The 15,102-nt window shown below is 38.5% G+C and overlaps 1 protein-coding gene across 7 annotated transcripts in view; it reads left to right on the plus strand.

Moving 5' to 3' along the window:
• mical3b (microtubule associated monooxygenase, calponin and LIM domain containing 3b) overlaps nucleotides 1-15,102 on the plus strand; it is a 37,452-nt gene that overhangs the window by 2,644 nt on the left and 19,706 nt on the right. For all 7 annotated transcript variants that reach the window (XM_060889057.1, XM_060889058.1, XM_060889062.1 and 4 more), the window contains exons 2-16: nucleotides 1,009-1,304; nucleotides 1,475-1,682; nucleotides 3,437-3,553; nucleotides 5,509-5,610; nucleotides 7,541-7,696; nucleotides 9,661-9,761; nucleotides 10,199-10,456; nucleotides 11,093-11,208; nucleotides 11,299-11,425; nucleotides 12,368-12,452; nucleotides 12,938-13,085; nucleotides 13,174-13,370; nucleotides 13,713-13,819; nucleotides 13,894-13,965; nucleotides 14,039-14,215. In XM_060889057.1, the coding sequence (XP_060745040.1) occupies nucleotides 1,035-1,304; nucleotides 1,475-1,682; nucleotides 3,437-3,553; nucleotides 5,509-5,610; nucleotides 7,541-7,696; nucleotides 9,661-9,761; nucleotides 10,199-10,456; nucleotides 11,093-11,208; nucleotides 11,299-11,425; nucleotides 12,368-12,452; nucleotides 12,938-13,085; nucleotides 13,174-13,370; nucleotides 13,713-13,819; nucleotides 13,894-13,965; nucleotides 14,039-14,215 (2,241 nt within the window). In that variant the 5' untranslated portion in view covers nucleotides 1,009-1,034. The remainder of the gene's footprint in view (nucleotides 1-1,008; nucleotides 1,305-1,474; nucleotides 1,683-3,436; nucleotides 3,554-5,508; nucleotides 5,611-7,540; nucleotides 7,697-9,660; nucleotides 9,762-10,198; nucleotides 10,457-11,092; nucleotides 11,209-11,298; nucleotides 11,426-12,367; nucleotides 12,453-12,937; nucleotides 13,086-13,173; nucleotides 13,371-13,712; nucleotides 13,820-13,893; nucleotides 13,966-14,038; nucleotides 14,216-15,102) is intronic.

Raw genomic sequence — 15,102 nt, forward strand, 5'->3', positions numbered from 1 at the left:
TTGAATTTATTTGAAGCGAGTCAGCATAGATTTTTGGAATAAATTATTTAATTACATAGAACTCATGTTAAGATGGAGAAACTGCTGATGCTGAGAGCAGCAAATAAAATGTTCAGATAAATTGAAACTGCTTCCTCAGGAATCTTTTGCATTGATTCAGATGCTCAGTTTGTCCAGATAATCTGCTATTGATTTTGTATTGAATTCTCCATTTTTGATAGAATGAAAAATGCTGAATAAATCCTATATTTATATTAAAATACGTCTTCGTTTCTATAGTAACAGCTTCGTTTCTTGTATGTCAGATCCTTCACATAATCTAAAACAAAACAAAAAAATAAATGGATTAAAATCATTTTTGAATAATGACACTTACTGAATTTTTACACTATGGGTTATTTAACACCTCTGGTGTTGTTTTCATTCCTTTGCTTTACTCTATAGGTGTCATTATTAAAGTTTTCTTTTCAGTTCAAAAATTATTTTTACACTGTTGTAAGAAATCAAAACTTGACAAAGACAATTCTAATATTTATTTAACAAATGGGCAAAGTGGCTATTTTTAATACACACACCAGGTGTGGAGGTGTTGGTTAGTCAAATTTATGAAGTGTTGCACAGATATTTTTGATCAAATCACCAAATTTGCCCTGACATGAACTGTACAAATATTACAATGTGGGAACTCTGTTGTTCTGTAGATGTGTCAGAACTTTAAATGTAACTGTAAACAGATAAAAAATGTATGATGTTCTTTAATAAATTAAAAAGCATTAATGGTGACATCTCTGTTAATAACATCAACGGTGGAAACTTTCACCACTTTGTCACTGATTACTTTTCTGTAGCATAATATCCTTGAGTGTGTTATTCCTTACTTGTGCTTTAGCTACTGTAACCGTGTAGATTGTTTGTGAAATTATAGCAAGATTTATTACCTTATTACGGAGTAACAGAGTAACTCCCACTACCTCTGTCATTCTCTCTGTGCTGTTGTTTCTCTCTCAGGTGTGTTGTGATGATGTTGGGATGAGATGGGTGATGGTGGTGGGGTGGTGGTGCAGGGGTGCCGCCCCTTCTTCCTGTTTGACAGTTTTGTGCAGGCGTCGACGTGCAAGGAGACTCTGCGAGCCTTTCAGGAGCTCTGCACTGACCTCAAGCTGCAGCCAGGAGACAATCCGCTATTCTACAAGACCCTGAGGTCCAGACTGCACTACTGGAGAGCCAAAGCACTGTGGGCCAAACTGGACAAACGAGCCAGCCAGAAAGAGTACCAGAGGGGCCACGCTTGTTCTAATACAACAGTAACCAACCACACACACTGGACACACTGAACACACTGTACACACTGGACTGCCTTATAAAAGTTGTACAGGTCAAAATCATAGAAGCAAAGCTAAGATTCATGTGTAGTGTTTGTGTGTTTTATGTGATTGTGTGGATTCGAGAAGTGTTTTTTTTTTGTGATTGTCAGTGCCTGATAATAGGCGCAGGACCATGTGGGCTTCGTACAGCTATCGAGCTGAGTTTTCTAGGAGCAAGGGTGGTGCTCATGGAAAAGAGGGACACTTTCTCCAGGAACAACGTCCTCCATCTCTGGCCATTCACCATCCAGGACCTGCGTGGCCTCGGAGCCAAGAAGTTTTATGGAAAGTTTTGTGCAGGAGCCATAGATCATATTAGTGAGTAAAGTGTCTGTTGTTTCGTTATTGCTGCACACGTGTGTGTATGAGAGTGTGTGCGAGAGTATAAGCATATATTTCATTGTGAGCTGATGCAATACAGCTTCATATAACACAGATTCTTTACTCATTCAGACTAAAAATTCAAACCACTTTAAAATAAGCTAAGATCATTTAGCTTATGTTAAAATACGAACTTGTGCATTTTCATATTATTATGTTTAAGTATGTTTAAAGTGCTTAGCAAAGTCACAAAAACAATTTTTTTAAAAAACGTAAAATCACTCACATTTTTGCTCTTTAAAGATAAATTACTAACATTTTGACAGTACCTCTAAGATGGCAGAAATTAACGCAAAATCACTATGCAGAAGAATTTACACTTTTTCAAATTGACCTTATATTTACCACAAATCTGGGTGCATTGTATGACATCATCGCAGCACGCATTCAGCCAAAGCTGTATTTGATTTACGTGTGTGGAAAATGAATACAGCTACAGTATCACAGAAAGTTATTACATATGTGACGTCACTGGTAGATGCTTGTAGTGTTACCAATTTAAGTTGTTTCCAAAAGAAAACAAAAAAACAAACATACAGCAAATTCAAGCATTTTTGGCAGCAACAATCACGATACAAATCCTCAGTGAAGTCCTGGAAGGATTTTTTTTTTCTTTTCAAAAATTTCGTATCACTTTTTCCTTTAAAACTTTAAATTCTGCTACATTTCTAATCATTCACACAATAACTAGCTAAAAACACTTGATTATATATAAGTACATGCACTGCAAAATTTTAGCCAAAATATCTCAAATATATTCAGATTTATTCACGAATTTTGTTTGAGATCAAAATAAGTCTTTCACATTTTTACTCATTTCAGACATCACTCCAGCACCGGACAGTTCCTCTCCTCACCAACAGAATTCACTGTCTCTGTAGTTGTGATCATTAAAATGGCTGTTTTTAGTGGCTGTCACAATACAAACTAGTTAATTGAACACAAAATGGGAGAATCTGAGAACAGATGGATTTTTGTTGCAGTAGATGTTAAAGGTTACTGTTTTTGTTTTTTTTGTTTTTGTCTTTTTTTTTTAGACTAGTGAAAGCTTGAATGCTTGGATATCAGGCACATCATCCAAACTCAAGAAATCATAAATACTGCACATTAAAAATAAACCGTATTGTAAAGGAAAGATATTATGAATTAAGTTAAAGAAATCTAAAATTTTGTCTTGAGGAGATTATTATAGAACAAATTTATAACCATTAAAGCAATTAAATATATATATATATATATATATATATATATATATATATATATATATATATATATATATATATATATATATATATGTATGTATATTCTGTATTTATTTATTTTATAGATTATTCTGTTGACAGATCATATGGTTTCTGTCTAGTAGAAGAAGACTATTTTAAGATTGAAATGAGAAAGAATCTCTATATCTGCATATTTATCTCCTGAAAATCTCCATCTGTTGTCTAAAAACATGTAGATAACAGAATCTAAAGATCATTGTTAAATGGTCGAGCAGCACACTGAACACTACATTTTTTTTGCAATGATTTTGTAGCTTTATGAATAAAAGGCTGTGATCTTTTTTCTCCAAAATGATCAATTAAAAAAATAAAGTAAATATCTAAAAAAAAAAAAAAAAAAGTATTACACTGTACTTCACAATTTGTTCCACTGCATAAGACCGAACACTGTCGTATTTGTGTGTAAAGGTATCCGTCAGCTGCAGCTCATACTGCTGAAAGTGGCTCTGCTCCTGGGTGTGGAGGTTCATGTGAATGTGGAGTTCAGGAGTCTGAAGGAACCTCCGGAGAACCAAGAAAACCAAAGTAAGATCAGATCTACAGCTCATACAGTGCCTAATAAATGTTTTGGCCTCAATTCCATTTGAATTGAAACATTTAAATGGTCTTGGCATCAGACTCTATGCTCACGGCTCTCAGATGGTATTTCTTTTAAACGTAGCTGGCATCCACCTTTAAAATTCTTGCCTCTACTTGTCTGTTCACTCTTACGTGTACAGTAGACACTGTTTCATCAAGTCGTGAGTAAAATATAGCCACTAGTATCACGAATGAATCAGTGGCTCATACATGTAGCTTTGTTGTTTGAAATTAGCTGAGTAGAGTTAATGCTAAGTAATACCACGAAATACCACATACACACAGTTTGTTACAGCAACATCATCTATGCATCATGGTTTCTTCAGCTTGCTTGACTTAACCGTACTTATTGCAACAAAACTGTTGTTTAGTTTCATTCCACGGATGTTCACAAAGATTTTACATGTACTTTACCCAGCGTCTTTTTCTCCCACTCTTATTGCACACTCTTTAGCTTGCGATCTATACACAGACACACTGTCCAGAGATCATCTGATGTATCGGGTGTGTCTTTGTGTGTCAGTGATTTGAAAGTATTATTTTAAATATATTTTCTTTTTAATGGGCTTTCTTCTCAATTCTAATCTCCAGATCTGTGCCCTAACTGCACTAAATTGTCCAAAAACTCAAAAATCCTCATCACCTATACAGTAGCAGCATAAAAGGAAACAAAGGCTGCAACTACTGAGTAATTATTACATAAAGGGGCCAGATTGACGTCGCTGACTCACCACGTGACTTACTCTCGTCCTTGTGGCTTTTCTTAGACACTTCCTTGTCCTCATTTAGCACAAGTACATTTGGAAAAAATGGAACCTTGATAAATCACTTATGTCTGTGATTGCACAAAACGGCATTATGTGACAACCATTCCATCCTACAAGCATAAAACAAGCGGGAATAGTTAGGACTGGCCTTCCGAACAGAGCCCTTTAACAGTATACTGGTTTTCCATTCTGCATCTCATTTGACATTTTTAATTAGTACATACAAATTAATTATTTTATCTCCACAAATCTGATATAAAATGAGTTAGGACTCTCAAGCTTTCAGTTTGAGATGTGTGTTTTTAGCTTACACAGAAAGATCACATCACATAACATTTTAGGTTCTTATGTATTTGAAGCTTGTCTGAGAGCAGAAATGAAATTGGTGCATAGAAGCCTTTATTATTTACATTTACAGCATTTGGCAGATGCCCTTATCCAGAGCGACTTACATTATACATTACAGCTGAGCAATTGAGGGTTAAGGGCCTTGCTCAGGGGAACAACAGTGGCAGCTTGGGGGACCTGGGATCGAACTCACAACCTTCCGATTGGTAGCCCAACACCTTAACCACTAGGCTACCACAGGCCACATGTGGAATCACCACATATTATCACCACATGTGGAATTCTTTTCTTTATATACAGTATCCCAACTGATGAGATTGGGTCAGAGCTCAGGGGTAGCTATGATATAACACCCCTGGAGTAGGGAGGGTTAAGAGTGTCAGCTTGGCAGTGCTGAGGCTAGAACCCTGACTTTCTAATCAACAAATCAGAGTTAACCACTTGGGGCACCACTGACCCTGATATGGGTTTGATATCAGCATTTACTCTGAAGATAGAAACATTTCCATGAATATATTGCCCCAGTAGGCTAGTTATAAACAGAAATGCATATGAAAACTTAAAGCTCTGAGGTTCTACTTTTATATGAGCTTCACTAATGTGGAGTGAGGCTTTAACATTCAGTGTTGAACAATTTTTGGTTTCTGGTAAAAAAAAAAAAAAAAAAGAATTAAAAAGCTTAAACATTCACCAGAGAGACAAATAAGTCCTGAGAATCCTGAGAATCTCTACAGTGCTGTATAGCCTTGAAAATGTCCTGTACTCTTGTATCTGTGTTCTGTGTAGGTACTGGCTGGAGTGCTGAGGTCTATCCACCTGCACATCCAGTGAGTGAGCTGCAGTTCGATGTGGTTGTTGGAGCAGATGGCAGGAGAAACACCTTACCAGGTAATAACATGCATACACCTAACATTCATATAGGCTGACAAATGAACAACATATAGCCGCTGTCTAAACATGTACAGTTCATTTCCCATTTTTTAGAGAATTTTTTTTATACATTTTAAAAGCATGAAATTAGTCAGATGAGTTTTAAAGAAAGATCTAGATTGTCACACAGAGGCCATTATCAGCAACCATCAGTCCTCTGTTTCAATCTGGAGCAATAAAAGTGGCCTTCTTTAGTTTAGTTTAGTTTAGTATCTAGAGCATCAGGAGTTGTGGGTTTGTTTACAGGCTCAAAATAGCCAGAAAGAAAGAACTTTATTTCTGTTCATAGTAAGAACTACCCTTTTACCAATCTGTGAACGACTCACTTTCACGTAAACCGCTTCTAATCAGAACAGAAAAAGGACTGGAACACCCCTGTACTGGAAACAAGGAAATTTCCAGGTTATCCCAAACTTTTGAACGGTAGTGTACGGTTCATAATTGTACACCTACAGCTCATAATCATCTATAATCTCACACCTACAGTTCATAACTGTTTACTTATAGTCATGAATCATCCAGAATTGTATATTAACACCATATAATGTACATGATCATCCACCTACAGTCAATAATTATATATTAGCAGTCCAAAATCACGTCTACATTTCATAATCACCCATCATTGGACATCTATAGTAAATGTTGTTGTTGTTGTTGTTGTTCAACCTTCTGATCAATTACCCAGAACCTTAACCGTTGAAGCCTCCACTGCTAAATGCAAATGTAACTCTGCCATCTGTAACCACAACCAGAAGGTCATGGGTTCAATCCCCAACACCTCCAAGTCTTAAATGCCCTTAACTCTCTGCTCCAGGTGTGAACACTGTGCTCTGACCCCAACTTACACTACTAACAACTTTGAATATGAGTAGAAAAGAATTTTACTGTACTGTAATAAATATGAAGTACATTTCCATAGAGTTTTAGTCTCATACATACAGTCCTTATATAACCAACATAATCATATTAACAACAATTAATAATCCATAATGTGAAATATACTTATAGTCCATAACTGTTTACCTATCATCTATGTGTACAGTCCCTAATCGTATAGCAATCATCAATAATCATATACATACAGTCAATATTCTTCTACAGTTGTATAACTATTATCATCCATAATCGTAGATCTATCATTCATAATCATAGACCTACAGTCAGTAATGGTATACCTACGCTGTACATCGTTCAGAGTTATATATATATATATATATATATATATATATATATATATATATATATATATCTACCATAATTGTATATCTACAGTCCATAATGGTCCAACATGGCCCAAACCCTGTAATTAATTGTCCATAATGGTATTCCTACAGTACTGGAACATTCTTAATCATACATTTTTAATCTGCTGATCAATAATTGTCTAAATACAATTCATATGTGGTATAAGTACAGTAAACAAAGCTCATATTTGTGCAGTACTGTGCCTTTCATGGAGAGAGGACAAACTGCATACACACCAACATATGACCAAGACTATATTTTGGACATGATCACGTTGCATGCAGACAGAAATGCCTTTAATCATACTTGCGGTCACGTTGAATGTGTACAAAGACTTCTTTCGGCATTGGTATCTACCAAGCGTCATAAGGTTTTAAGTTTGTTTAGTCTGCAACCCTGACAAATCTGTGACTGAATGACGAAACGGGTTTCCCGCACATTCAGCTGTATTTCACAATCCATGTTTGAAATCACAGTTCCTCAATTCTGAATTTTTTTTTTTTTCTATCTGCACTTCTCTTAAGTATACAGTAAACACGGCTCCCTTTGCTTGTTTCTACGTAGCTCTTTTATTATTCAGTGCTGCCAGTTGTTGTTTATTTAACAAAGGGAAAGCTCAGTCTTGCTGTTTTTCCATCAGGATTTCGTAGGAAAGAGTTCCGGGGAAAGCTGGCCATCGCCATTACTGCAAATTTCATCAACCGTAACACCACAGCAGAGGCCAAGGTGGAGGAGATCAGCGGTGTGGCCTTTATTTTTAACCAGAGATTCTTCCAGGAGCTGCGTAGTGACACCGGTAATAGAAAGATAAAATATTTAACATATATGCTGAAGTTGAACGATTTCAGAACCTCTAACCATACAAACAATAGTAAATAATAGAAAACTTTTTGTCTTCTAAAGAGTTTAGAACAAATTGTCACTTAGAACCAACAAAGTTTTTTCAGTGTGTTGTGTTTAACCCTTAAATCTTTTTTGTTGTGTCCAAATTCTTTGTTTTTTGTCTATTTGTCATCTCTCACTCCACAGTGGTGATTAATGGCTACTAGAATTACAGAATTCTAATTTAAAATTCAAGGAACAATCCTTCAGGACTTTCATTGGGAACCATTTGGGTTCCTCTTCCAGTTCATGATATTTTTAAATTAAAATGAGAATATTTGATTTAAAGGTGGGGTGCACGTTGTTTGAGAAATGCTTCAGAAAGCTGAGTCGGGCTGACAAACAAAACAAACATGTAGCCAATGAGCAGAAAGGGGCGTGTCTTGTCTATATGCGGCAGAGAGAGTGTTCAGTGCGCATGTCTGACATTAGCAGAAAGCGATTGAAACATTGGCATGGCGGATAAAAACAAAAAGCAAAAAAAGGCTTACGATAAGGCAAGAAGTAGGACCCGTGTTAATATAGGATCAGCTTTCCAGCGCTGGAGAGAACTGAACTCCGCGTGAAACTGAGCTAAACCTTTCACGGTACAACACACAGTACTACAAAAACACATTTGACCATAGTACTATTACCATAGTATCACTCATTGAGTTCATTTATTGATAAAAAATATCCCCTCGGCCAGCCGCCCCAGCAGGTTCTGCCATAATAGTTGCCTGGGTTGTGTATGTATGTGTGGGCGGAGCTATCAAAACAGGGGTGACACCCATTTGTGTTAGGGGCGTGTTTATTTTGGTGCTTTCAAATGTCAACATTGGCTTTCAAACATCGTGCACCCCACCTTTAAGTATAAAGAAAATCTTTCAGGATTTTAGAACTCCCAAAACACTCTGTGTTAATTCCAATAGTTTTCCAATAACAAGACCAATACAGTACAAGTAGAGTTCCATTAAAATTCTAAAAATCCTACAGAACAAACTGAATTTCTTTTGTTTAAAAAACATCACAATGTCCAATAAGACTCTATAATCCTAATAAGATTCTACAGGACAGACTGAAATTCCAGTAGGATTTTTTGACATGGATAAGGTTCTATGTAGATCCCTATAACAGTGCTAAGAGAGCAAGTGACAAAGAAAACCTTTACAAGTAGCCAAGTATCCTTTAACTTGTGATGCATATTTTTGTCTAAAAAAACTGGAGTGAGGAACATGTTTGGCCAAGTGTTTATTTATAACATCTTTACTCTTTAAATACAGAACATTTCGGGACAATTTGAATACGTTTGTTCTAAGGCTCTCAATAGATTATATTTTTTAATCATGATTAATCACTCTCCTTTTGTGAGACTAACTGCGATTGATCGCACACTTACAGTGAAATTAAACATACACTATTTATTTTGTTTAACGTTTATTTTTGACAACATTTAACAAATTTCTATATCCAGGAAAGCGAACCATCAGAACAGTTTTAATCTCAATTCAATTTTAATTTCCTGCTTGCCAAACTAAAACAGAACACACAGAAGCTTATTTTTCTAGTCGGCTGACGTTGGTCTACTCTCACGGCGTATACATCTGTGATGTGTTTTGCTTTTAAATGATATTTTAAACTCGATGAGCTTCGATGGTAGGCCAGTTCTTTGTTACAGAGTATGCACACAACTTTTATCCAGAGTGCCATCCAATTTTCTGTTAAAAGAGAAATTTCCGCCTACCAGAGTTACTGGTGCTAAGATGCTAAGAGTGATAATCTCCCGACACCCAAATTATGTTAATGACGCTCACACAGCCCTTTGTTAACGTTGACCGCCCTAGTTTATTCTTATCTGTGCTTTATAACACCTGATTATCAGTAATGTTTCTCTCACAGGTATTGACCTGGAGAACATTGTCTACTATAAGGATGACACTCATTACTTTGTCATGACGGCGAAGAAGCAGAGTCTCCTGGAGAAAGGCGTCATACTGCATGTGAGTTCTCATCTACGTGTGAGACAGAGAGAGGCAGAGAGAGAGAAAGAGAGAGAGAGAGAGAGAGAGAGAGAGAGAGAGAGAGAGAGAGAGAGAGAGAGAGAGAGAGAGAGAGAGAGAGAGAGAGAGAGAGAGAGAAACAGAGAGAGAGAGAGAGAGATAGAGAGAGAAACAGAGAGAGAGAAAGAGAGAGAGACTGAGAGAGAGACTGAGAGAGAGAGAGAGATTACTCATCCAATAGTAATAAAAGTGTGTGTGTGTGAAGAAGAGTTCCTGGAAAAAGGTGTCATATATCATGCGAGTTCTCATTTAAGTGTGTGTGTAAGAGGGAGAGAGAGAGTGAGAGATAGAAAGAGAGAAAGAAAGAGAGAGAGAGTCTCCTGAAAACACCTGAAGTCCGTTCTCATCTAATAGTGTGTGTGTGTGTGTTCCTTCAGGATTATGCAGACACAGAGGTTTTGCTCTCCAGAGACAACGTAGACCAGAATGCCCTGCTGGCGTACGCACTGGAAGCAGCAGACTTCTCCACCAATCACCAGCTTCCGACTCTAGACTTCGCCATGAACCACTATGGGCAGCCGGATGTGGCCATGTTCGACTTCACATGCATGTACGCGACAGAAAACGCAGCCCTCGTACGCCAGCGCAGGGGACATCGGCTGCTGGTGGCGCTAGTTGGAGACAGTCTGTTGGAGGTGAGAGGAACAAGAGGAACACTCCACTCTCTCTGCTCAGTTATGGTTATATAATAACACTAGAACCTCCGGCTATATTACACATTTACACTCCAAATGCTCTGTATGTGTGGGTTCGGGGTTACAATAACACAATCCTACCTCCTTTGGATTATAACGCCTGTTCTTATGAATATATGGAACATGTTTTAAGATTAATATGTTTAACTATGATGGGGCACGGTGGCTTAGTGGTTAGCACACCTCCAGGGTTGGGGGTTCGATTCCCGCCTCCACCTTGTGTGTGTGGAGTTTGCATGTTCTCCCCGTGCCTTGGGGGTTTCCTCCGGGTACTCCGGTTTCCTCCCCAAGTCCAAAGACATGCATGGTAGGTTGATTTGGCATCTCTGGAAAATTGTCCGTAGTGTGTGATTGCGTGAGTGAATGAGTGTGTGTGTGTGCCCTGTGATGGGTTGGCACTCCGTCCAGGGTGTATCCTGCCTTGATGCCCGATGACACCTGAGATAGGCACAGGCTCCCCGTGACCCGAGGAAGTTCGGATAAGCGGTAGAAGATAAATGTTTAACAAGGTTGATTGCATGTTGTCTACATTTTATAAATTTCTACTGCGTGTGTGTATTGTTTAAATGTGTATAGCCGTTCTGGCCGATGGGGACAGGCATTGCACGTGGTTTCCTGGCTGCTATGGACACAGCGTGGATGGTTCGGAGTTGGGGAATGAGGCTTGACCCTTTAGAGGTGCTGGCTGAGAGGTTCGAGATTTGAATCTGCTTGAATGCTGTATGAAGTGTGCTGTAAATCTGTGCTGGTGATGAATGACAGTTTTCTGTTGGCTCTGGTAGGGAGAGTGTGTATCGACTGCTTCCTCAGACCACGCCGGAGAATGTCAGCAAGAACTACAGTCAGTACAGTCTAGACCCCAGTACACGCTACCCAAACCTCAACACACAGGTTATTAATGCATCTCAGGTGGGTTTTACACAACAATGTGAGTGAGACGTTAACACTCACATACATATGCACATATACTGTATGCACATTTACACACAAATGCACAAACAAAGTGAGATTGAGTCCTGCACACACAAAACTATCTGAGATATGAACACATAGACACACATACACATGCAAACAAACAAATACACACATACACAGCGAGTGAGACATGAACACAAAAGCATACTCACACACACACAAACACACATACACACACACAGTGAGAGTGAGACATGAACACAGAAGCATACTCACACACACACAAACACACATAGACACAAACACACACACAGTGAGAGTGAGACAAGAACACAAAAGCTTACTCACACTCACACACAAACACACACATACACACACAGTGAGTGAGACATGAACACACACAAGCATACTCACACACACACAGTAAAAGTTATACATGAACACACAGTGAGAGTGAGACATGAACACACACACACACAGTGTGAGTGAGAGTAAGACATGAAAACACACACACACACACAGAGTTCTATATCTGAATGCTTCAGATCATCAGCTGTTATTTCCTCTCTCTCTAATGCTCTAATATCAGATTTCATGTTTTCAATTTCATTATACTGTGTAATTAATGACCTCTAAAAATAGCAAGAAAATATCAGTCTAAAATATCAGTTCTTTTGGATGAAGGGACAAAAAAAAACAAGTATTAAATTCAAACTTAGATTTTTTTTATTTTTGTATAACGAGAGACGTCACGTTATATCTCCACGATGTCTGTTGTTTTTCTCCACTCACACGTGCATGAGGAAAAAAATCACATGAACGAGTAAAAGTAACTGAAATAAGAAAAATAAAGGACAAATTTCCAGGGACATTAACATGCTGTCTTTGGTGTTGTAATATGATGATGATGATGATGATGATGATGGTATTATGTAGGTCTGCCAACTCATAGACACAGATGAAGGGCCACTTTTGGGAGTCGTTATGGGACCTTCACCAACATCGAGACTTACACACCAAGGTGAGCAATGACCTTCTGAGTCACACACATACACACACACATACACACACACACACAATCATGATCAGTTTATTTTATAAAGTTAATTTTACTACATTTTAATGTGGGTTTATTTTTTATTTAATTTATTTAAAACACACGTAATTGTACGTATACTGTACCACTCGAAGCAAAATGAGAACTAAATTAAAATAATTCATGACTGTTAGCATTTTATTTCTTACTTTCAGGGTCAAAAAGTTTTTTCAGTAGTGTGTTGAGTCATTGTCTGTGTGCGTACCTGTCTGATGGGAGGAGCTTAAACAGACGTGGTCCGGGGTGTATAATGTACCTTGTGGTGTTCTTAGCCCTGCTCGTGCTCACAGTGAGTGCTGTGAAGATGCGCTAGTGATGGCAGAATTGTACCAACAAGCTTTACTCCACACACGTGATATTTTTCTTGTTTTATTGTTTAAAACATTGAACTAACCCTGATGTGCTCACAGACTCCACAGCTCGTTCAAATAAGCTGCTGATTTGGTGTCAGGAGCAGACGCAGGGCTACAGGTGCGTGTGTGTGACGGACCTCACCACATCCTGGAGGAGCGGCCTGGCTCTCTGCGCTCTTCTCCACAGACACAGACCTGACCTCATGTGAGATGGTCCTTATACACGTCTTTTATCTAAAAACCGTGTCATAGAATTCTGTGGATTTTCAACTTGGGTTTTTTGACTCTTGTAGTGATTTTGAAGCTCTGGATGAGAGCGAGGCTGAGCTGAACAACCAGTTGGCCCTGGACATAGCTGAGCTGGAGTTGGGGATCTCTCCCATCATGACCGGTCAGGAGATGAGCCTGCTGGAGGAGAACGACTCGCTCTGCATGGTCATGTACCTCAGCCAGCTTCACGATCTCCTCAAAGACACAGCGCCACCCAGTGGTGAGGAGAAACTACATTACACATCACCATGCTGTATACTTCACTTCTATCTCTGTCGCTTAGAGAAAAATCCTCACTGAAAAATCTACAAGAAACATAAACCTATAATACCTAGATTCCATAAATATTGGCACCTTGCATGTAAACACTGAGTTTATGCCTGGGGTGTAGGAGAAGGTTGTAGAAATATAAGATATTTGAATCTGGAGTCTTGAGCTGAACATTTCAGTCGTTGTGCATAATATCTTTTGTTATTCTCTGGAAGGGTGCCAATAATTCTGTAAGAGAGAATTGTGCAGAATTGTGGATCATGTCTATAAACCGTCCGTTCTGTGCTTTCAGAGACTCTGAGTGTTAACGACAGAACAGCTTTGATGTCTAGCACCAAATCTCCGCTGTCTTTACTCAACAAGCTTGGACAGAGTCTGTCTCGTAAACGGAACCCCAAGGTAATGTATACACACATGTAAACACAGACACACACTAATAAATTGATTCCATTTAACATACACGTATCTGTCAGGATAAGAAAGAGAAAGCTGTCGATGGAATGGGAAAGAGAAGAAGGACGAGTCAAGCCGGACAGTCGGACGACGTGAGTTCTTTTTGTGAGGAATTTCATTATTATGTTGTTGTTTTGGTGGTAAATAAAAACATCTTCTCAACAGGAGGAGGTTTCACCAGATCAGAACGAGGACATCCAAGCAGTGAGTCCTGGATCAGAATCGATCACGGCCACGGTTGTCGGTGGCAACCAAAGCCGAGTCAAATCGATGGCGTCCCGGCTGTTGGCCAAGTTTGAAGAAAATGCCTCCCGACCTTCAGCCACTACGATACGGAGACAGGTCTGTGTGTGTATGTGTGTGTGCAAATGTGTGTGCTATATTTTCCTCATCTGTGTGCAAGACACGGTGTGTGATTGCATCACTGTCTTGTTTTTGTCTTCATGTGGATTGCTGTATTGTACGTATCTGTGTTTGGTAGATAATTAGCTAGCGTGTCTCTGAGGAGTCCTGCCGCATGTCCATCGTTTCTTCCTTTTGGTCCTAAAGCACTGCAGAAGACTTAAATACTGTGGGATGTAGTTTGTGTTTGTCAGAAGGTAAAACAGATCTAGCATTAGACCTCCAATGTGAGACTGAAACAAGGGATTCTTGCTATTGGTTTCTATTTATTTAGAAAATCTGCTGTCTCATAAAAATAACTGCAAGAGCCGGATATCATGTGACTGGATATCATGTTATTATGTCTATATCAACAGGAATAAAGGAGCTTTAAGGGATTAAATATAAATGCAATTAAATATTGATTGGAGAAAGGGAACTCGAGGTAGAGCGCAAAAGCCAGCGCAATGCTATGCACCGCCAGTCATCATGTTATGATGGTATAATAACATGGACAAACGATAAATGGTATTTTGACGTGACAAAATATTTCTTATGAAAGCAACATTTCTGTACTGATGATCTGAATTCATCATTCCCCACAAATAGTCAGGATTCTGGGATCTGAATTGATCCCTGTTCTGTCTCTCACTGAACTCACTGGCTTAATCATACATGCTTGACAATATCTGTGTTGTCTTGGGATTGTGTCACAGAACTAAGGGGATGTAGCTGCTGAGGCCCAACAAGGTCATTCAAAAAATGTTGGCCAAATGATTTTATTTAACAATATTTCTTTTTATTTTCTTGTAATTGGACTAAATGCATTAATAATAAAAGATTTAACC

Source organism: Tachysurus vachellii, chromosome 16 (genome assembly GCF_030014155.1).
Source record: "Tachysurus vachellii isolate PV-2020 chromosome 16, HZAU_Pvac_v1, whole genome shotgun sequence".
NCBI lineage: Eukaryota > Metazoa > Chordata > Actinopteri > Siluriformes > Bagridae > Tachysurus > Tachysurus vachellii.